This window comes from Myotis lucifugus, unplaced genomic scaffold, assembly GCF_000147115.1.
Source record: "Myotis lucifugus unplaced genomic scaffold, Myoluc2.0 scaffold_310, whole genome shotgun sequence".
Taxonomy (NCBI): Eukaryota; Metazoa; Chordata; class Mammalia; order Chiroptera; family Vespertilionidae; genus Myotis; species Myotis lucifugus.
The window spans coordinates 511,157-533,788 of NW_005871358.1; the positions used below are offsets into that span (position 1 = coordinate 511,157).

General features: G+C 55.8%; 3 protein-coding genes across 9 annotated transcripts in view; 1 reads left to right on the top strand and 2 right to left on the bottom strand.

Annotated features, from left to right (window-relative positions):
- CUNH19orf57 (chromosome unknown C19orf57 homolog) overlaps nucleotides 1-109 on the bottom strand; it is a 20,517-nt gene extending 20,408 nt beyond the window's left edge. Inside the window, exon 1 of the mRNA XM_014465745.2 lies at nucleotides 64-109. The gene's annotated coding sequence lies outside the window, so the exon portion shown is untranslated. The remainder of the gene's footprint in view (nucleotides 1-63) is intronic.
- Nucleotides 106-16,180, top strand: CC2D1A (coiled-coil and C2 domain containing 1A). Of its 7 annotated transcripts, none has more exons than XM_023763941.1 (29): nucleotides 106-374; nucleotides 1,980-2,115; nucleotides 3,063-3,178; nucleotides 3,270-3,335; nucleotides 3,610-3,744; nucleotides 3,839-4,073; nucleotides 7,759-7,883; nucleotides 8,209-8,281; nucleotides 8,450-8,521; nucleotides 8,623-8,753; nucleotides 8,833-8,905; nucleotides 9,590-9,723; nucleotides 10,408-10,522; nucleotides 10,600-10,772; nucleotides 11,468-11,590; nucleotides 11,677-11,735; nucleotides 11,826-11,942; nucleotides 13,170-13,243; nucleotides 13,318-13,376; nucleotides 13,495-13,546; nucleotides 13,631-13,730; nucleotides 13,818-13,908; nucleotides 14,210-14,347; nucleotides 14,435-14,499; nucleotides 15,077-15,140; nucleotides 15,237-15,363; nucleotides 15,438-15,514; nucleotides 15,596-15,643; nucleotides 15,719-16,180. In XM_023763941.1, the coding sequence occupies exons 1-29, from the start codon at nucleotides 315-317 to the stop codon at nucleotides 15,737-15,739; spliced, it is 2,859 nt and encodes a 952-aa protein (XP_023619709.1). In that variant the 5' UTR covers nucleotides 106-314; the 3' UTR covers nucleotides 15,740-16,180. The 7 variants fall into 7 exon arrangements, with proteins under 7 accessions (XP_023619709.1, XP_023619712.1, XP_023619710.1 ...); XM_023763944.1 differs by having other exon boundaries at nucleotides 157-374; nucleotides 14,438-14,499; nucleotides 15,212-15,363; XM_023763942.1 differs by having other exon boundaries at nucleotides 161-374; nucleotides 15,212-15,363.
- A 452-nt stretch (nucleotides 16,181-16,632) lies between these two features.
- Nucleotides 16,633-21,474, bottom strand: PODNL1 (podocan like 1). The gene is given in 11 exon segments (XM_023763948.1): nucleotides 16,633-17,013; nucleotides 17,152-17,300; nucleotides 17,994-18,595; nucleotides 18,598-18,650; nucleotides 19,115-19,230; nucleotides 19,501-19,657; nucleotides 19,903-20,012; nucleotides 20,115-20,179; nucleotides 20,484-20,577; nucleotides 21,024-21,248; nucleotides 21,361-21,474. Coding segments are annotated over 11 exon segments (1,725 nt in total). The 5' UTR covers nucleotides 21,364-21,474; the 3' UTR covers nucleotides 16,633-16,862.
- Nucleotides 21,475-22,632: the final 1,158 nt, after the last annotated feature.

Genomic DNA, 22,632 nt, shown 5'->3' on the forward strand with positions numbered 1-22,632 from the left:
TTCCCGGACCACTCGTGGCACCACCCACCGCCCCGCAACGCGCACGCGCGCTTACGCACTGACTTTCGGGAGTTGTAGTTTCAATGCGGCGGGCCCCGCAAGTCCAGTGGCCGCGCTCCGGTGCCGCGGTGCCCAAGGGACGAGGCGGAAGTAGGGTGGCCACCCCGGGGACCGAGGACGCTGGGTCGGCGGTCGCGGGGCGCCGGCGAGGGGCGCCGGGCTCTGGAAGGGCGCGTGCGCGGCCATAGGCCCCGGGGGAGGAGGCAGGGCAAGGCCAGGCGAGGGGGCCGTGGTCTGGGCATCTAGCCTGGAAGATGCACAAGAGGAAGGGAACCCCGGGACCCCCGGGCCGAGGCGCCGCCGCCGCCCGCCAGGTGAGTCTGTACCCCGCGGCCCCGCCGAAGGAACCGTCCCCACCCCTCAGGGAACCTGATCTCCACCCCCCAGGTGAGCCACGGTCCCCGCCCCCCAAGTGCGGTTCGACCCCCCAAAGTGCGACCTACTGGACCTGGCTCCCCAGCTTCTGGCGCCCCGCCCTAGGCTCAGGGCCACCTGTTGCCACACAGCCCCAGTAGGGGAGGGGAAGGCCTCGACTTGGGATACGGACAGGTACTGCTCCCCTGATGGGAGCAGCTTTGAACCCTTCCATCAGCCAGGCCAGGTCAGACTCTTTTTATCTCCATTATAAGGATGAGGGCACCGAGGCCCAGAAAGGTAAAGACACCTGGCCAAGGTCATGGGGATTAACAGGTTGGCCAGAGCTAAGTGCAAATCCAGAGCTGCTGCCGTGAGCCCACAGGACTGTGGCTGGGTCCCTTCTGCTCTCCCATCTCCTCTGCCCCAGGCACCCGAGAGTTTGATTTTTCTCAGCTTTGATGGAAGGAACCCAGACCATTCATTGCTTAGTACCCAGGTATTAGAGTCTGGCCAACCTGAAGTTCCCTCCTAACCCCTGCACATTGGATACTTGGCCTCACAGCTCTCAGCCTCAATTTCCTTGTCTGTAAAATGGAGGCCCTAGGAGTCCCTGTGTCATAGGACAGGTGTGAAAATTCATTGGAATAGTTTATGGTAAGTGCTAGAACATAGCACTCAGTAAATATTATTGTCATTGTTCATAGTATTAGAAGGAGCCATACATAATTGCCAATATTGGGTCATTTTTGATCCACAGAAAGGGCAATTTTGTATAGTTCATTCTAATATTATCATGTCAAGATGGGTCATTAACCAGGATAGGATAGGATAGGCTAGGATAGGAAAGGAAAGGATAGGAAAATGGTCTGTTACATAGCAAAGACCCCACTTTCAAAGTCATGTTACTGTCAGGGCTTCTATTTACTTTTTATTTTATTTTTTTTAATCCTCATCTGAGGGTATTTTTCCACTGATTTTTAGAGAGAGTGAAAGAGAGAGGGAAAGACAGAGAGAAATATCAATGTGAGAGAAACACATCAATTGGTTGCCTCCTGCACGAGCCCCTACCAGGGCCCGAGTAGGGAGGAGCCTGCAACCGAGGTATGTGCCCTTGACCAAAATCGAACCCGGGACCTTTCGGTCCGCAGGCCGATGCTCTAGCCACTGAGCCAAACAGGCTAGGGCAGGGCTTCCTGCATGACCCCCTCTGCTGAGGATGCTGGAAGGAAAAGCCCAGGTGTGCAGAATGGCTGTGCTTTGGGCAGGGTGTGAGGCCTGTTTTCCCTACTGATTTCTGCAAGCAGCGAATCATGGGTGTGGACTCGGAGCAGGGAACTGGGTCTCTCCGCGTGCCCTTTGCCCCATGTTGATCTATGCCAGGGGACCTGGCCATCTTGAGACACCTGTTGCATTCTGGGCCTGTTCCAGACTTCTGACACTCCCCAGGGAAATGGCTTTTGCCACAAGGCCTGGGCTCCCTTCCTCCCAAGGGGACCCTGGGTCAATCATGGCTAGGTGTGGTGCATCCCAAGGTCTGACTGGACTCTTTTCTGTTCCCACAGCTGGGTCTGCTGGTTGATCTCTCCCCGGATGGCCTGATGATCCCTGAGGATGGAGTTAACCATGAGGAACTGGAGGCTGAGTTCTTGGCTTTGGTTGGGGGCCAGCCTCAAACCCTGGAGAAGCTCCGAGGCAAAGGTGAGGCTCTCAGTCCATCCCTGGAACATTTACCGAGCTCCACTGTGGGCCAGGCTCAGAGCTGGGTGCTGGGAAGACGGGGGAAAGGAGACAGAGTAGGTCCCTGCCCTCCTGAAACCCACAGGTCTGGGTTAAAGGTTAAGCTACCAACTCTGTACCCAGAGTGAGGGTTCAATCCCAGCTCAGCCACTTACTGGCTGTGACTTCATGAGTCCCAGCACCTGTGTGGGCCTCAGTTTTCCCATTTATAAAATGGGAATAAACCTCACTTACAGGAATTAATCATCTAGTGTTCTTAAAGCACTTAACACAGGTCCTGGTGAGCCGTCCAACCCACTGTCCTGTGGTCGGGGCTGCGATGGGGGAAGCACAGAGCATTGGAAGACACCTATGAGCTGGGAGGGGATTCTTGGAGGAGGCACGCATAATGGGGAGGGCCACCTGAAGAGGTGGGGAGCACTTCTGGGAGGGGCCACAGCACATGCAAATGCCCTGGGGGAGATGGCATTGGGCAGAGGATTCTAAAGTGGTCCAGTGGGGCTGGAGCCCAGACAGCAGACATAGCCTTTACACTTTTTAGCTAATACAATTGATCCTCATTATCATAAATTCTGTAATTGTGAATTCATCTACTGGCTAATTCTTGGACATACACAGAGCCACAAAAAGTTTGAGTCACCCAACTTGCCCAGTGTCCCACAGTGAGAAAGTTCCAGAGCCAGAGTTTGAACTCAGGCTTAATAAGGAAGGGATAAGGCCAGTGAGGTCTCTGGGGAGCGGGATTGTGCCGGCTGGATCTAGAGCAGTGGGTGCCATGGAAGTGCCAGGAGGGAGACATGCTGCCCCATTGCCTGCTACCCTATTCTCCGGGGCCGTGGGTGACTGGGATGGGAGACTGGGGACTCTTGAAGGATCCCGGTCCACCTGGTGCCTCCCCCTGCTGCCAGGTCCCTTGCCCATGGAGGCCATTGAGAAGATGGCCAGCTTGTGCATGAGAGACCCAGATGATGAGGAGGAGGAGGTGACAGACGAGGAGGATGTGGAAGCTGATGATGACCTGCTGGTGAGTGTCCAGAGTGGGGCAGGAGGGTTCCTCCCATTGTTGCCCCATCCATTGGGCCCCCATGCAAGCCTCTGGCCTTGTGTCCCTGCAGGCGGAACTTAATGAGGTCCTTGGGGAGGAGCAGAAGACTTCGGAGTCCCACCCTCCTGTGGCCCAGGTATATCTCTGACAACTCTGTTCCCTATAGCCGGGGTTCAAGGCTTTCCCTTGAACCTCTTAGCCATGTGACCTCAGGCAGATGATGGGACACTTCTGAGCCCCAGTTCTCTATACTAGGAAAGGGTATGATCATTTCTGTCCCTCCCAGGTGGGGGCAACTGGCCCAGGGGTGACATGGCTGGTGTGCAGTAGGCCCTCAACCAAGGACACCTTCAGGGTGGGCCGAGTTGGGTCACCACCCACCCATGCCATGCCCCTGGCCCCTCCCACAGCCAAAAGCCACAGCCCCCAGCCCAGGGTTGGAGGCCACCTTGCAGGAGAGGCTGGCCCTCTACCAGACAGCGATTGAAAGTGCTAGGCAAGCCGGAGACAGTGCCAAGGTGCGGCGCTATGAGCGGGGACTTAAGGTGAGTGGGCAGACAGGAGGGTGCTGGGACCCCACCACCGTCCCTGCACTCAGCTCTGTGCTCTTCCCAAACCCACATTTACACCTTCTTCCAGACACTGGAAAACCTGCTGGCCTCCGTCCGGAAGGGCATTGCCATTGACGAAGAGGACATCCCACCACCCGTTGCTGTGGGGAAGGGCCCAGCAGCCACATCGAGCCACACTCCTGCACCCACCCTGCCCCGCTCTGTGAACCTGCCGGCCCCAGAACCCAGGGTACCAGTGGAGGGTCCTCCTTCCACTGCCCCAGCCTCGTCACTGGGCTTGGCTAAGCCCCAGCTGCCCCCAGGTAGGCTGGGAGCAGGGGTGTTGACATGGGCTGTCGGAGGATATATTCAGTGGTTGGCCCCTCTATGAGGGTTTAAGCCCTGTACTGGTTGTTCGATATTATAAACACTTCTTCCTTTCTGAGATCTGCATGCCTCTGCAGTTCATGAATACCCTTTTTTTCATGTGTGGTGGTAGTAAAATATATATCACTTACCATGTGCCATTTTAACCGTAATTCAGTGTAATTAAGTAGCGTTACGCAACCATCACCTCTATTTTCCAAATTTCACCCCAAACCAAAACTCTGTCCCCATTAAACACTAACTCCCCATCTCCTTCTCCCTCCCCCAGCTCCTAGTAACCTCTATTCTTCTGTCTCTATGAATTTGCCTCTTGTAGATATTTCATATAAGTAGAACCATACACTATTTGTCCTTTGCTGTCTGGTTTCTTTCACTCAGGATAACATTGCAGCTTGTATCAGAACTTGATTCCTTTTTAGGGCTGAATAACATTCCCACATACAGAGTTTTAAGTGGATAATTCTCAAGCACTCAGCTTGTCTGTCTTTTCTACTAAACCTCACCTGGCTGGAGGACGCACCTACCTGCAGGTTTTTCTTCTCAACCTCCCCCTCTGGGGTCGCCCTCCTCCCACTATAGGAAAGAAGTATGCAACCTCTCCCTTCTAGAACCTGAACTCTGGGCTCTGCTCCAGGGGCGAATGCTCCCAGATGGGAACCAATTAGATGGTATAAATTTTATACTATAAAAGGATGGCCTGGGGTTGAGAATGTGAACACGGGGTCTTTAATTCCTTTAGCGGCCAGGCTGGTCTCTAAGCCATTGTTTTTGGTGAAGGAGGACTATTGGAAATTGTCACCTGGAATTCTTGGTTGAAATCACTCCAAATTTTTCATGATGGGGTTTTTGGCATTTTTCACGGCAGGCGTTCGGAGAATTGTGGTGTGACGTGGCAATAACAAGACTGTCTCTTCCCATCTATTTTTTGGTGTGAAGCAGGTTTCTCTACACTTTAAAAAAGGAAAAAATAAAGTAGGGAAGGAATGAATGGGAATCAGGAGCTAAATGTTAGGAGGTGGACCCAGCCTTTACTGTGTCAGCAAGAGGTACCTTGCCAATAAAATTTTACCCTTGGTTTGTAAAGGTATTTATCAGAAAGCTAGAGGTACTTATACTACGCTCAATTACGTGCTAAATATAATCGTAACAGTAATTCAACCCCAGGAGAAAATTTTTTAATGCCGAGAAAGACTTGCGATAATAAATCAATCAAATATCAAGGTGTTTAGGTTCAACCTGTACACACCTTCTCAGGCGAGTGCCCTCAAACTTAAAGCCCTGAGTCCAGTTGTCAGTATGGAAAAGCACAACGCAGGCAGTTTCCCAGGTGTTTCTAGGATTTGTGGTCACTGGGTGGTGTATCTGTTGTGCTTTGTTTTTTGTTGTTTGTTTTTTAAATATATTTTTATTTATTTCAGAGAGGAAAGAGAGGGAGAGAGAGAGAGATAGAAACATCAATGATAAGAGAGAATCATCGATCGGCTGCCTCCTGCATGCCCCACAGGGGATCCAGCCTGCAACCTGGGCATGTACCCTGACCAGAATCGAACCGTGACCTCCTGCTTCATAGGTCGACGCTCAACCACTGAGCCACGCCAGCTGGGCTTGTGCTTTGGTTTTTTATACCAACAACTTACCGATTACTTTCTATCTAGAGATACTTCCTGTGAAAACATATACTTCCTCTGAAAACTATTATTTGAAACTAACTAAATTGCTGTTTAAAAAGCAGTTTAGCCCTGGCTGGTTTGGCTTAGTGGATAGAGCCTTGGCCTGTGGACTGAAAGGTCCCGGGTTCGATTCCAGTCAAAGGGCACATGCCTGGGTTGTTGGCTTGATCCACAGTGGGGGGCGTGCAGGAGGTGGCCCATTGATGATTCTCTCGCATAATTGATGTTTCTATTTCCCCCTCTCCCGTCCTCTCTGAAATCAATGAAAATATATTTTTTTAAAAATAAATAAAAGCAGTTTAGCCCTAACCGGTTTGGCTCAGTGGATAGAGCGTCGGCCTGCAGACTCAAGGGTCCCAGGTTTGATTCCGGTCAAAGGCATGTACCTTGGTTGCGGGCACATCACCAGTAGGGAGTGTGCAGGAGGCGGCTGATAGATGTTTGTCTCTCATCGATGTTTCTGACTCTCTCTATTCCTCTCCCTTCCTGTCTGTAAAAAATCAATAAAATATATTTAAAAAATAAATAAAATAAAAGTAGTTTAATCCTCTGTTTCCCAACTTTACCAACACACCACATAAGTGTGTTTTGGTTACAAATGTATGATAAGGTGGTCAAAAAAGGCTCTCAAGTCCCCACATAGATAATGTTAGGATTAAATTCTGTGGGGGACGTAGATAGAAAGAAGAGAAGAAGTATGAAATTTCCAGCTACTAAAAGCGAACCCTGGTAAATGTTTTATAAGTAAATGTTGGCATATACTCAAAAAAATTGAAAGCAGAGACATGAAGAGATATTTGCACACCCATGTTCATAGCAGCATGATTAAAAGGTAGAAGCAACCCAAGTGTCTATTGGTAGATGGATGGATAAACAAAACACTATATCTGTACAATGAAGTATTATTCAGCCTTAAAAAGGAAGGACATTCTTGCCCTGGCCAGGTGGCTCGGTTGGTTGGAGTTTCATATCATACACCAAAAGGTGGCAGGTTCGACTCTTGGTCAGGACCTATACCTAGGTTGCAAGTTTGATCCCTGGTTGGGCCACATATGGGAGGCAACCGATGGATGTTTCTCTCTCCTTCTCTCCCTATCCCCGCCTCCATCCCCCCTCCCCCCCCTTTCCCTCTCCCTCTCTCTATAAAAATCAGTAAAAAATATACCCTCGGGTGAGGATTTTAAAAATAAAGTAAAATAAATAAAAAAGAAGGACATGCTGACACATGCTACAATGTGGATGAACCTTTTGGATGTTATGCTGGATGAAATAAGCCAGTCATGTAAGAATAAATACTGTCTGATTCTACTTATGTGAGGAATCAAATTCATAGAGACAGAATGGTGGGTGCCAGGGTTTGGGAGAGGAGGAATGGGGAGTTAGTGTTTAATGGGGACAGAATTTCACTTTGGAAAGATGGAAATGTTCTGTTCTGTGGATGGATGGTGGTGATGGCTGCATGACAAATGGATGCACTTAATGCCACTGAACTGTATACTTGAAAATGGTTAAGATGGTGGATTTTGCCTTATTTGTATTCTGTCATATTTTTAAAAAATTAAAAAGTGGATATTGATGAGTTTCAAATCACCATAGTGCTTAAAATATGTTAGGCTTAAAAGAGTGGTGCGATGTTTTTCTTTTTTGAATGTAAATATTTGCAAGATACTGGGAATGACAACGTGGGCCACTTTTGAAACTTAAGATGAAAAAATTTTAGATGTCAGCTTAAAAATGCTTAACGGTACATAAAATTTTCCAAAAAATTTGGGGCACAAAACAGCAATGGCTCTGGAGCCTGCTAGGCCTAAGCTGAGTCCCCACCATGCTGTGTGACCTTGGGGAGACAGCATCCCCTCTCTGAGCCTCAGTTCTCACATCTATAAAATGAGCCTAAGAACAGTTTTTGCTGTGAGGATAGAAATGGTCTGTGTGCTCTTCTCCCTGCCAGGTCCCTGCAGCACTGGCCCCCTGGCTCAGTTGCAGAGCCGCCAACGTGAGTACAAGCTGGCCGCCCTTCATGCCAAGCAGCAGGGAGATACCTCCGCTGCCACCAGATACTTCCGTGTGGCCAAGGTGTGTCCAGACTGAACGACAGTGTCGTATGGAAAGGACGGGATGCTTCCAACATTACATGGTGGCAAAGAACGTGGGCTCTAGCGTCAGACTCACCTAAATTCGAATTCTGGCTTGATCAGTCCCTAGGTGTCATTTGTGGCACCGCTTAAAACCTTGGTTTACCCTTTCTGTGAAATGGTCCTAAGTGTGAGAAGAGGCTTAAGCAAGAAGGGACAAAGGAAGGGGCAGAACTGGGAGTCCTCTGTCATATGGAGGGCATGGAGGCTCCCCACAGGGACCTGGCTCCAGCTCCAGCCTCTCCTGACCCCCTTCCTTCTCACAGAGCTTTGATGCTGTCTTGGAGGCCCTGAGCCGCGGGGAGCCTGTGGATTTGTCCCGCTTGCCCCCTCCACCTGGTAAGGACCCCACCTGCCCACCTTCCAGGACTATTGGAGGCTTCCACTGACTTCCTGATATTGCCGCCCCTTTTGGTCAGGCTCGGAGACCCGCTCAGGCCACACCAGCCTGGGGGTAGGGGCGGCCACAAGCAAGCCCCTCATTGCACTGGACTTCTCTGCCCCCAGACCAGCTGCCCCAAGACCCACCATCACCGCCACTGCAGCCTCCGGCTCCCACCACGGTGCCGTCCACACCAGGTAGGCTCCTGGGACTTTGGGCGGGCAGGCGGGCCAGGGCAAGACAGTCCCCTTCCTCCCCTTCCAAGACTTAACCCTGCCCCCACCCTCATTGGGCCCAGAGGTTCCCCCACCCCCAAGGACTCTCCTGGAAGCACTGGAACAGCGGATGGAGCGATACCACGTGGCCGCAGCCCAGGCTAAGACCAAAGGGGACCAGCGGAAGGCTCGCATGCATGAGCGCATTGTCAAGGTGCATGGGGGCTGAGTGGGTGGGTGGGCAGCACCTGGAGACCGTGCCAAGGGAATCCTAATACCTGTGTCCCCCACAGCAATACCAAGATGCCATTCGAGCCCACAAGGCTGGCCGAGCTGTGGATGTTGCTGAGCTGCCAGTGCCCCCAGGTAGGCCCTGCCCCTTCCTCCAGCCTCTGAGCCTTTGCAGGTGCTATTCCTTCTGACTGTACAGGCTCAGGAAGTTGATTGCGACACATTCAGGAATTCTGCAAGCTTCTTAGGCAATTGGTAGCTTAAAATCAGTATAGTTGGCGTGTTTACACCTTGGAACTTGGCCAACACTAAAAATCAGGGGGTTTTATTTGAAGAGCCTGTTGGCTAGCCCACTGCTGTCTGATCTTTCCTTTTCTTCTTTGTTTGACTCACTCCTCCCTAGTCATCAGCTCTTCAGCTTTACAGATACCTACTCAGCCTCCCATTAACCCCCCAGTGAGCTGGAGGCCTCCTTTGGGTTCTCAGAGCTGCCTGTGCATCTCTGCTGAGAGCAATGATCTCTCTGCACTTTGGCCCCCCGGGAGTCCCCCCAGGTCCAGGACCAGCCCTTGCACCCAGCACAGCACCTTACAGTGTTGCTTGTTGGAGTCTGGTTAAGGTCCAGGGTCAGGCGAGAGGAGCCAAGAGACAAGAGGGAGGTTGACATGGTCTGGTGTCTACACCAAACCACTAGCAGCTCCTTCCTGCATTTAAAGTGGATTCAAAGACCCAAGGCTCCTTTGGATCGGGTGGAACCCACCTCTCCACCATCATGGCACAGGTTTCTCTCTCCTGACCGGGCTCTGACTGGCCGCCCAGGCTTTCTCCCTATCCAGGGCCTAGAGGCCTCCGAGTCCACCCAGCCGAGCCTGGTGGGGGTCCTGGAGACTGCTATGAAGCTGGCAAACCAGGACGAAGGCCCAGAAGACGAAGAGGATGAGGAACCTAAGAAGGTATGAGGGGCTTGGTTCTTGGGGTGAGGCAGGGAGTGACAGCAAAGTAAATCCTGACAATCCCAATCTTGAGCTAGAACAGCAGTTCTCAACCTGTGGGTCGCGACCCCTTTGGGGGTCGAACGACCCTTTCACAGGGGTCGCCTAAGACCATCGGAAAAAACATACATAATTACATATTGTTTTTGTGATTAGTCACTATGCTTTAATTATGTTCAATTTGTAACAATGAAAATACATCCTGCATATCAGATATTTAAATTATGATTCATAACAGTAGCAAAATTACAGTTATGAAGTAGCAACGAAAATAATTTTATGGTTGGGGGTCACCACAACATGAGGAACTGTATTAAAGGGTCGCAGCATTAGGAAGGTTGAGAACCACTGAGCTGGAAAGAACTGGCCTCATTTCTTGGCCCCGCCACTTCCTGATCATGTGGCCATGGGCAAGTCATTTTATTCTCTGGGCCTCAGTCTCCTCTTCTATAAAGTGGGCATAGTCCTAGTCCCTATCTTCCAAAGCTGTTGCAAAGATTCAAGGAGAACAGGACTGTATGTTGTATTTAGTGCTGAGGAAACAGAAATTAAGCTGGTCACTATTGTCAGCGTCAGGCCCTGACTACTTGGGGAGTGGCCTCATCATAGGTGCTGGAAAAGCTCTGACTTTCTCTCTGTCCTCAGCAGCCCAACAGCCCTGCGGCCCCCACAGCCCAGCCCAAAGCCCCACCCTCAAAGGCACCCCAACCAGGATCCACCTCAGCAGCTAAAGCAGCCCCCAAAGGCACATCCAACAGAGGTAGGTGCCCCCTCCCCACCCTGCCTGTCACCTGGCCAGAGGCTGGGCAGCACCCGCAGATGCCCCTGTGCCCACAGCCCAGCAGCAGTTGGCCTTCCTGGAGGGCCGAAAAAAGCAGCTTTTGCAGGCTGCCTTGCGAGCCAAGCAGAAGAACGACGTGGAGGGAGCCAAGATGCACTTGCGCCAGGCCAAGGGGCTGGAGCCCATGCTGGAGGCCTCACGCAACGGGCTGCCTGTGGATATCACCAAGGTGAAACCTCTGGGCCGGCTAGACCTTCCCAGGTGCTCATCTGTTGGGCAAGGCCAAAAGCAGCCATGTGACTTGGAATATATCAGTCAGGATGCAGATTAAGCTGCTGTAACAAACAGGCTCTTCCTAAGAGACTGGTTAAACAAGACAGATGCTTATGTTTCTTGCATGTAACACTCAGGGTGCTCTGGGCTCTGAAAGATAAAGCCCTTTAGAGCCCAGGTTCTTTCCATTTTGTTGTTCTGCATCTGAGGAGGTCGTCATTGTGCATGTGGTCCAAGTGGACCACTAATCTGTTGCATCCCGTTCATGGGAAGTCACGAGGGAGAAAAATTGCAGGCCAAGAAGTTTCCTCTAAAGGAAGTGGCATGGAATTGTCATCACTACTGCTCACCTCCCATTGCCCAGAACTGAGTCACATGGCTGCACCTAGCTGCAAGGGAAGCTGAGACATGTCTCTTGCGGGGCGGCCATGTACCCAGTAAGAACTTCATTATTAGGAAGAGGGTATGGATCAGATTTGGGGGAAGTAGTTAATAGATTCTGCCACTTTTGTCAGGACCATACACCTCTCTCTAGCATCACTTTTTTCTCTGGGGAAGGAAGCAGGGGCAGGGGCCAAAGCAGTGGTCAGGGAAAGCCTCTCCAAAAAGGGATTAGGGCAGGCCCCTCTCCATGAGCCTTGTCTTTCCCAGGTGCCACCCGCCCCTGTCAACAAGGATGACTTCACCCTGGTCCAGCGGCCTGGCCCTGGTCTGTCTCAGGATTCTATCCGGCGCTATGGTGAACTCACCAAGCTCATAAGGCAGCAGCATGAGGTGAGGGGGCCCCTAGCCTGGGTCAGCAGGGTTCCCCCAGGGTCATGGCCCCTCAACCTTCCCTTCACTGTCTTCTGCCTCACCAGATGTGTCTGAACCATTCTAACCAGTTCACTCACCTGGGCAACATTGCCGAAACCAGCAAGTAAGTGCCCCCATGCCCACCTCTGCCTGATGTGTGCACCCCCAGCCTGCCCCTGGGACCAGGGATCTGAGCAGAGCCCTCTTATGGCAGATTTGAGAAACTAGCAGAGGACTGTAAGCGGAGCATGGAGACTCTGAAGCAGGCCTTCGCCCGGGGTCTCCCCACGCCCTCTGCCCGCTTTGAGCAGAGAACCTTCAGCGTCATCAAGTAAGGCCCCAATGGCCCCTGGCCCAGATGCCCCTTTGAGGTGGGGTTTGCCCTCCCCAGAAGCCGGTGGAGGACTTGCCTCTGGAGGAGAGTTTGGGTGGGTGGTGGGAGCATAGCACACTCAAGGGTCCTGAGACAGGCATGAGGTGTGAGTGAAGGATGGCAAGTGAGGGGGTGTTAACAGTGACACCCCGTGGAAACAGTGCAGAGGTGTGCCCTGTCAGGGGCCCGTGCGATGGCGGTTGTTGGTCCTGCTTCAGTTAAGTGTTCCCACACCTGGATAGTTGCGGTAATTGCTCCACTTATAGAAGTTAGGTGCAGCCTCTGGGGTAACCTGAGAACCACCTTGGAAAATCCACACCGTTTACCCTGGCTTTCCCACGTCTGCATGGCCTGGCTCCGTGTCACTTCCTTTCTGTCTGTTGTCCCCAGTTGGCTCACCTCCTGCCACACAGACCTCTTTTTGGTCCCTCAGACACACCAAGCATGTTCCCACGCAGGGCCTTCACCCCAGCGGTGTGCCCTGCCCAGACTCTGTCCCCCATGTAGCATCTCCATGAAGCATCTCTATGCAGCAGCTTCTTGACATTCAGCATCACCTATGATGTCACCTGAGAGCCCCTCCTGAGCACATTTCAGTCTTTCCCCTATTTTAATTCTTTGCAGAGTTGCTTTATTTCTTTATTCATTGGGCATTTTTCCACTCAGTCAGCTCAGATTCCATGAGCACAGAGATGGGTCTCATTTACTTCTGTATCCCCAGCATCAAGACCAGCGTGATCAAGAACACAGGCTGGCACATAGTAGGGCCTCCAGAAATATTGTTAAATGAAGGGAAGGTCCCCAAGCCATGAGGTCACTGACTGGCACTTAGTAGGTACTCAAGTAATGCCAAATGAAGAGAAGGCCTATAGCAGCTAGGGCACTGGCTGGCACATAGTAGGAGCCTCCTGAAACACTGTTAAATGAAGAGAAGGTGCCACAGCAGTGAGGCCACTGACGTGCAAAGCAGGTACTAAATAAATGTGTGCAAACTAAAGAAAATACCCAAAAGTTAGTCGTTGGCAGAATTGGACAGAGAACTCTAGTTTGTCTAATTCTAAAACTGGAGCTCAGGAGCTGAGACACCCCCAAAGGCAGTGCGGGGTTCCCTACCCGTGCTGAAGGAAAAGGTGGGGGGGCAATGAGGTTGAGGTTCCTCTGTCTCCCCACCTGCCCTCCTGGAAGGATCTTCCCAGACCTCAGCAGCAATGACATGCTCCTGTTCATCGTGAAGTGCATCAACTTGCCCACACCTCCAGGTGAGGGGGCGCCAGGCAGGGGTCAGGGCTCTGGGGACCACCTCTGCCCAGCTGTGACCTTTGTTTGTCCACAGGGCTGTCCCCTGGTGATCTGGATGTCTTCGTTCGGTTTGATTTCCCCTATCCCAATGTGGTATGTGGAGAGCCAGAGAGAGATGGGCTCGAGCCCCATCAGAATGGGAAGTGGGTTGGGCAGGGGTCCCAGGCCAGGCCCCAGGCCCTGAGCTTACCTGCCCCTTGACTGGTCCCAGGAAGAAGCTCAGAAAGACAAGACCAGCGTGATCAAGAATACAGACTCCCCTGGTAATTCATGGGCAATAGGTACCCCCTGCCCTCTGCAGAAATAACACGAGACGATAGCTGACCCCTCCCTCCTTCCCTGGGCAGAGTTCAAGGAGCAGTTCAAACTCTGCATCAACCGCAGCCACCGAGGCTTCCGAAGGGCGATCCAGACCAAAGGCATCAAGTTCGAAGTGGTCCATAAGGGGTGAGTTGGGGGGTCAGGCACTGCATGGGCTCTGAGGGAGGGGAAGCTACCCTGGGCCAACCGTCCTGCGTCCCCTCACATACACAGGGGCCTGTTCAAGACCGACCGGGTCCTGGGCACAGCCCAGCTGAAGCTGGATGCCTTGGAGACAGCATGTGAGGTCCGGGAGATCCTTGAGGTAAGAGGTGACATTAATGCAGTGTTCCATTATGGCCACGTCATCATTAACAGTACTCAGATGCTCCCTGCCCTGAGCCTCCCAAGGGTCCTCTCTGCTGACCCAGCCCCTCCCCTGGGAGTCGAAGACCTCCTTACTCCCAGCCCCTAATACTTCCAGCACCTGTTCCATTATGACCGGCTGGTATCTCAGTCTCACCCATGGGCTCATATTTTGGAAATCACCTTGGTTCTCCCTTATCCCAGCCCTGGGACTCCAGCCGCTGCCTGCTTCCCAGCAGCCTCCCCTTATGCCCACCCAGGTCCTGGATGGTCGCCGGCCCACAGGGGGACGCCTAGAAGTGATGGTCCGGATTCGAGAGCCACTGACGGCCCAGCAGTTAGAGACAGTGACTGAGAGATGGCTGGTCATTGACCCCGTGCCAGCAGCTGTGCCCACAGTGAGACCCCCGCCCAGCAGCAACCCCAGGGCGGGAGGCTGGGTTCAAGGGGACCCAAACTCACAACACTGGTTTTGTCCTCTGAAGCAGGTTGCTGGGCCTAAAGGGAAGGCCCCTCTCATGCCTGCCCCTGCAAGGGAGCCAGGAAACAGGTAGGTGGCTGAGCCAGGCCGTGCTGGAAAGAACCCCTCTCTTCCCATCTCAGTCCTTCCTGGACAATATCTCATCAGGCACAAATTGGGGCATGTCCTTCCCCCCTTTAAAACCTTTCCTGGCTCCCTTTCTGGAGGATCCAGTTTAAACTCTTCAGCTTGAGTGTTAAGGTCTTTTTGATCTGACCATTGTGAATACTAGTATATCCAGCCTTCTCTCCCCCACTTCCTCCTGTTGGTTCATGGCTATGCCTAGTTTTCACTGTCCTCTTGGCGTCTATGTTACAATGCCCGGAGCACCTCTACCTCTACACTTGTTCCCTATTCCTCTGCCCAACTCTGACTCCTATGGGTCCCAGATCGGCTGTCATCTCCAGGAAGCCCTCTCTGACTGCCTGGCACAGCCATTGCAGTGGCCTGTGTATACAGTTGCCTGAGTGAACATCATTGCCACTAGGGTGTAGGCTGAGCAACATTGTGGTGGGCCTGACTTGTTTTCTAGTACCCAATGTATCAAATTAATGGAGTCAGGGATGAGGGGTCCTTGTAGACCCTCATCCCTATCCCCACCCCATAGATCTGCCCGGCCCCTGCATAGCCTTAGTGTGCTGGCCTTCGACCAAGAGCGTCTGGAGCGGAAGGTGAGTGCCCACCCACTGGGCTTGGTGGGGCAGGATTGTGGGGTCTGCAGGCTTAAGCAGGGCCCTCTCAGCCCCCTTTGTACCCCATTCCCTCAGATCCTGGCCCTCAGGCAGGCCCGGCGGCCAGTGCCCCCGGAGGTGGCCCAGCAGTACCAGGACATCATGCATCGCAGCCAGTGGCAGAGGGCACAGCTGGAGCAGGGGGGCCCAGGCATCCGGCGAGGTGGGGGCTCAGGGACAGGCACACGGGGGAGGGGCAGTGGCAGTGGCCCCATTCTGACCCCCTCCCACCCTCAGAATACATGGCCCAGCTGGAGCATCAGCTGCAGTTCTACACAGAGGCTGCTCGGCGCCTAGGCAACGAGGGCAGCAGGGTGAGCCGGGTGGAGTTCGGGTGGTCACTGGGGGACTGGGGCTGCCAGGGGCTTCCCACCGACTACCCTTTGGATCCCCAGGAAGCTGCAAAGGAGGCGCTCTACAGGCGGAACCTGGTTGAGAATGAGGTGAGCAGCTCAAGTGTTGGGGTGGGGGTGGGCAGCTGTGGCCATGGCCCCCCTGACCCCTGTGGACTTCTGCAGCTGCAGCGGCTCCGCAGGTGAGGGGCCAATGGGGCTGGCCGCCCTGGAGATCCGGGAGCAGGCTCCTCCGTGGTGCTGGGAGGAGCTGGCATGGCCACGGCTTCCGACCAGACAAGCAGACAATCAGCGGACAATCGGTTCTGGATGGACTCGTCCCCTGCTGGGCCCACCCAGCCTGGCCAGAGCCTCCCTGGCAGGGGGCATCAGGGATGGTGCCTACCAGCCAGCCTGTGCCCCTGGCCTGTCCGGAGGTGGAAGAGTGGCTAGGACCAAGCCCTGAGAGCCCCTGTAAGCACTTTACTCCCTGTCCCTCCCCAGCCTTAATCCTTAAGCCCTCCCACACCCAAAGAAGCCTCTGAGAGCAGCCAGAACCTGGCTGGCTCCCCACAGGGGTGCCCTGGCCCAGCTAGGCCCCAGGGTTGATACACAGAATAAACAGCCAGGGCCACACCCGGCTCTCCATCTTGTCTTTGTTTCTTGCCCTCAGTGGCTGCTTTGGGTCTTTCCCCCCCACACCTTCCCCAGGGGTAGGAGAAGGGAAGGTGCCTGGGAGGCGGAGTGTCCACAAGGGATGTGTTCTTGCATGTGAAAGCCCATGCATCTGTCAGGGGTCTGGCTGCCTGAGGGCGCCTGCCCTACCATGCATTTACTCTTCACGTATAAACCCAGATATGCCCAGTGGCCTTGGGTATATCTGGGTTTAGAGGTGTGGTCAGGCCATACGTGGTGGTGCTTGGTGACCCGTGGGGTTCTCAGGGCCTCAGAATCCAGCCCTGCCACTCACTAGCCACGGGACCTGGACCAAATTGCCTGATCCACTTAGCATCCTACAGCCTCAGTTTCCCCCACTGGATATAGGGAGGGTGAGAGCCCTTCCTGTCCCACAACGTGAAGGGCACCTGATTGGTGGTGAGTGCTTGAAAGAATTAGGCTTTATTGTTACTGTCTCCATCTGTGCGGGACCTGGCCAGCAGGGTCACCTGATGTGTGAGCTGCATGGCTCGGTCCCTCCCTCCGTGTGAGGTGCCCCAGCTTCCTAGCCAGCACTGGTCAGGTGGGCTTAGCCCGGAGGCCTGGGAGAGATGGGTTGAGGCCCCAGGTGGGCACTGTCTCCTTAGTCCACAGCCCGGCAGAACCCCTTAGGTCAGGGGCACCCTGCCCGTGGCTGCCGTGGTGCCGTGGATGGCAGCTGGATCAGGACCTGCTCAGGGTTACCCGTCGTGTCCACCACGCACAGGTGTGGGAGGCCCAGGAAGGCCTCAGGCGCAATGCTGGTCATGTGAAGCCTGTTGGCCCTGAACCAAGAGGCAAGCATGAGGGCAGGTGCAAGGGAAGGGGCCATAACCCCCTGACCCCCTGGGCCTACTGAGGTCCCCACAGCCCGCCATGGCCCTCCCTGCCCATGTGGACCTGCCCAGCTGCCCTGAGGGCACCTGAGGAAGAGGGCGCGCAGGCTGGGTGTGCTGAGGAAGGCTTCGGGGCCCACGTGGCTGATGCGGTTACTCTGCAGGTGCAGCTCCTCAAGGGCCTCGGGCAGGTCGGGAGGCACGAAGGACAGCTGGTTGTGGCTGAGGTCCAGCACCTGGGCAGGTGGGCAGAGACGCCCCATGATGGCTCTAGGCCCCGGGTCATCTGCTCAGCTAAGCCCCAAACCACTCTCCTCCCAAGCCCTCCTCCCCTGCATGCCCGGCCCAGTCCTGCCCCTTCTCCTGGCCCTTTTCGAGGCTGCTGAAATCCTCCCCATGGCAGAGGTTAACTGAGTCCTTTCTGGGGCAGGCCCTGCTATAGATGCTAGGGGCACAGACAAGTTCCCACCTACTGTGGGAGACACTGATTCAGTTAGCCATTCACGGAGATGGCACTTAATCCACATTCTCATGCCCTTCTAACACTGTCGTTTACTTATGTTTGTTATTGATTGCTTTCTCCCTAGGCAGGGCGTTTATGCCAGGGCCAGGAGCTGTGTCACTGTGGCCCCCCTAGAACAGTGCCTGACACCCACAGATGCTTTAAACTCTGGGGTTAATAGTGGTGAGGAGCTAGAGGCCACAGTGTTTACTGAGGCGATGGAGGGGGTGTCTCAGAGGACCAGGGGGCAGGGACAGCACAGCCAAAGGCCTGGAAGCTGAATCTGTCTTATTTACCCCAGGGCTAGCCCCCCATGGGGGGCTCTTTTTGTGGTATCATCCAAGGGCCTTGTGGAGGAGGACCTGGGCTAGCAGGGGATGGAAGGGCCATGGGGACAGTCAGTGTGGCTAACCAGCCAACCTCTGACCTGGAGGGCCTGCAGCTCATGCCAGGTGCCAGGCTCAATGTCGCCCACTCGGAGTCGGTTATGTGCCAGGCTGAGCTCTCGCAGCTGGTCCAGGCCGGCCAGCGGCTCGGGCTCTAGGGCCCGCAACTGGTTGCGCTGCAGCCGCAGGGTGTGCAGGCCAGTGGGTAGACCAGAGGGCACCCGAGTCAGCTGGTTGCCGGCCAGGTCGAGGCTGCGTAGGGCACGCAGCCGGCGGAAGGCCCGATGGTGCACGCGGGCACTGACCAGATGGTTGTAAGCCAGGTTGAGCTCGGCCAGGCGTGGTGTGGCTGCCAAGTCTCGGGCACCCAGTGCGGCCACACGATTGTGGGGCAGCACCAGGGACCGCAGGCGGCGGGGCAGCGCCAGGGGCACACGCTCCAGCCTGTTCCCATAGACATGCAGCGTGTGCAGGCCCCGCAGAGGCCGCAGCGCCCCTGCCGGCAGCCCCGCTGCCCCCAGCCGGTTGTGCTGAAGCAGCAGGTAGCGCAGTCCCCGTGCCCCACGAAGCCGGGCTGCCTCCACCTGCTGGATGCGGTTCCGGCCCAGGTGCAGCACGGTCAGGGTTCGCGGCAGGCCGGCAGCACCGCGGCCAGCTGATTGTGGGACAGGTCCAGGTACTCGAGGCGGTGCAGTTTGCTGGTGGGAGAGGGGACTGGCGTCGGTCTGGGCACCCGGCCTCGTGGACCAGGTGATCTTGGGTGGAGGGCAGAAGGGCTGACGAGTGGTACTGAGATGTCAGCTGGAAATTCCAACTTTGGGGTGGTGAGTTGAGAGATCTGGGTGGGAGGTAAACTTGGGGTGATCAAGGCAGGTTCTGGCCTGAGGGTTAGAGGTGGGGATGACCAGGACGGAATTCTGGGTCCAGATCTGCATGTGGCAGCTGTGATGTTGGATAACAAGATGGGAGCACAAGGGAGTTGGTGGTGAGGGTGGCTGCCCGGTGCTGGGCTGAGCTGGCGCACAGTGAGTGCTCACTAATGAGGCCGTGGGGTAGGAGTGATACACAGGAGAGGACAGAGGGTGGCGGCCCCAGGCTCTGAATCCTCAGCCCCTACTCCCAGCACAAAGCTGTACCCCATCCCACCTGTCCCAAACCCCACCTGAAGGTGGTGGCATCCAGGCCACTGTCTGTCAGCTGGTTATGTTGGAGGTAGAGCTCACGGAGGTGGGTCTGGCGGCTCAGGGCTCCTCGGGGTACCTTGGAGATGAGGTTGTTCTGGGAAGGGAGGAGAGAATGAAGCGCAGGGTCCGGAATAGAGGGCAGTGGAGAGCCACAGAAGGCTCTTGAGTAAGGGAGTGATAGAGGAGGAGCTGACTAGCAAGGCTGCTCAGAGCACTTGTGACCCACTTGTGCCAGTGGTGGAGACTCAGAGAAAGATATCGCTGACAGCTGGAATTTTAAGGGGGCAGAGGGGCCTTCCAGGAGAGAGGTGAAAGGGGTCGGGTGGCAGGGGGTGAGGGGGGAGGTAAAGTGAAGGAGGGGCACCTGCAGGTGGAGCCGCTCCAGAGAGGGTGGCAGGCTGGGCGGCAGGTAGCTGAGCCGGTTGTTGGAGAGGCTAAGGGTGGTGACAGCCTTAGAGCCGTGGAAGGCATCGGGGGGCAGGCCGGCGTTGCTCAGGTGGTTGTTGTGGAGGTACACGGACCTGAGGGGAGCCAGGCTGTGGCCACCCCCAGGCTCCCCACCACTCCCCTCTGCACCCCAGCTCAGGGCTGCCTTCAGTGTGCGTGAGAGTGTGTGTGTGTGTGTGTGTGTTTCTCCAGACAGAGCATCCAGGGTCCTGTCTCCCCCAGACCCCCCACGGCAGGCTCATGACCTCCCTCAGACCCAGGGGAGGGGTGGCCTAGGCATGCCTGAGGCCTGGAGGGCCCGAGATGGGCCAGGGGCTACCTGAGCGCCGGCTTCTCCCCAAAGGTGAGTGGGAAGATCTCCGTCACTTGGTTGGCAGCCAGATCCGCTACTCGGAGGGAACGAGGCAGAAACTGGGGGGCCACCGAGAGCTGTGGGAGCACAGTGTGCTGGTCCTGGTAGCACCTTCCAGTCCCTGCTGTTCCCTCTCTGCACTCTGCTGTGTGACTGGCTGGGTGGGGTGGGGAGCTCACCTTGTTGTGGGCCACGTAGAAATGCTGCAGCTGGGTGAGGGACTCAAAGGCCTCGTCAGGCAGGCCTGGGAGCGGAGTGGGTATTGAGGGGATCCCAGGCCTGGGAGGGGGTAGGGGGCAGGGGGAGTCTGTGCTCCCAGCTGCCCCAGGGCTCCTGGCCTGGGACTGGCAGAGGCTCCTCCAGGCACCCCCTCCCAGTCCACAAAAGCCGCAGCCCCCACTCCCCACCCCCATCCCCTGAGTTTCCATCCTGCTCAGCAAAGGGCAGTTCTGGGAAGTGCCGCAGAGCTGCCCACAGACCCAGCATGGGGGAGGGAGAGGGCTGCTGGGGCCAAGCCAGGGAGGGCAGCCTCCTGTGTTCCCCCTCACCCTCAGAGGAGATGAGATTGTTGTGCAGATTGAGGGTTCGAAGACCACTGAGGCGGGACAGCTCATTGTAGGGGAGCTCCTGCAGCTGGTTGTTCTGGGGAGGGGCATTCACACCCCTGACCCGGATGACCCTGAGCCCTCAACAAAAGCCCCCAGCCCTGATTCTCAGCTTCCCAGCAGCCTAAGCAGGAGAGCCCCAACACCCCATTGTCCCCAGAGTTGATCCCAAATGCCTCATCACCCCTTGGCCAAAAGGACTTTAATCCCCAATACCCCATCCACCCCTATAGTTGACTCCTGACACCCATCACCTTCACCCCAGACAACCCCATAACTGTCAAGATTTTGTCCCCCTGTCTCTCAGCCCCTCCCACATCCAATATCTGTACCCCACCTCCAACACCAGGGCCAACTTCCATCAGTGCCAATACCCACATGCCCACTGCCTCACCCCTGCATAAGGACCCCACACTGTCACTCAATTCCAGCACTTCCCATGCTCGTCCCACTTCACCCCACCCTGTAATGTCCCCCCCTCACCTGCAGGGAGAGGTGCTGAGCCTCCCTGGTGATGTTGTGGGGGAATAGCCACAGGTCCAGGCCATCGCAGTCCACGGTGTCAGCCCGGGGGCAGGAGCAGCGCAGGGGGCAGGCCCGGGGCGGGGGCTGCGAGCTCTCCCCCATGTGGGGGAAAGCAGGGTCCTCCATGCCGGGGGTAGTTGGGGGGCCCAGCAGCAGCAGGAGCAGCAGCAGCAGGCTCAGCCGCTGGGAGTGGAGGGACAGGTCAGGGTGTAGCCAGGTTGGGCACCCTGTCGCCATGGTGACAGGAGCATCCCAGGCCGGCCTCACCCTCATACCTTCCCCCACCCCACCTCACCATAGCCAGCCCCAGTTCAGCTGTCTTGCCCGAACTGCCGACCAGGGCTTCCTAATGGAAACCAGGCGGTCACCTCCTGGAGCCTCTGCTGTGGCCGCCACCGCCCCCCATCTCCTGGCACAGGCCACCCTCCCTGCAGGCTGTTCCCCCGGGGCTCAAGAGCGCTGGCCTACCCCCTTGCCTGCTTTGGGGAGGGTGGGTGGGCTGATGGATGGGGTGGTGAGAAAAGGCCAGCCTGTCCTCTTGCCTCCCCCCCCCCCCCAGCTCTGCTTGCGTAACCTCCGCCAGCTTGGGCCGGGCTACGGGAGCAAGGAATGTTTGGGGGAAAGCTAAGATTCACCCTGTCTGGTATTTGGGCCAACCACAGGAGTAGGGGTGGAGGCAGAGGAGTGGGGGATGCTTCAGGCCGCAGGAGGGTCCCCAAGGACCTGAGGCTGGCGGGGAGGGGTCAGGGCAGGCCTGGGCTCAGCCTGCTAAGCCCAGACACCAACCTGGAGGCTCTCAGCCAGGCCTGCTCTCCGGGCTCCTCCCCCCACCAGCTGGCCTCACTGGCAGTCACACCCCTCCTCACCCAAAATGGCCACAGCCGCCGCTGCCTGGAAGGAAATTACACGTGTGGAGGCACCAGCCTGGCGGTTAAGGATGTGCACTCAGGGCCAGCCTGCCTGGGCTTGAACCTGGGCTCGGGCTCCTCTCTGGGGCTCGGTTTCCCACTCTGCAGTGGAGGGAAGGTGGTCTCACCTCCCAGGATGGGTGTGAGGGTTAAGGGAGGGCATGCCTATGAAGAGGGAAGACAGTCCCCGCACATGGTGTGTGCCCCCGGGTGAGGCAGGCAGGCAGGCAGACAGCAGCAGAGCAAGGACGAGGGCCAGGTGCAGAAGGTCACCAGGGCAGGACACCTCCAGGAGCCCGGACAACGGGCAAAACTGGGACAACAAGGACCTCCCCCAGGATAAGCTTCCTCCCCTGGCGTCGTGGTTTAGACCCCCTGACCGTTCATATTGCTGGCCAGGGACTTGGACCTTCCCTTGACCTTTCCTCCCCTGACGCGTTGCCAGTCACGTGGTAGACCCCCTTGGAGGAGGAGCAAGGGATCAAAGAATGGCCTCATGCGGCTCCCATGCGGGCCCTTGCACAACCGCCCCCATAAGCATTAACCCCCAGGGATAACATCTGGATCTCAGTTGTGTCTCAGCCCCAGGCCGTGAAAAGCAGCAAGGCCAGGTGGGGTGACACCATGGCTGACATTAGGACCAGCTGCCAGGAGTAATG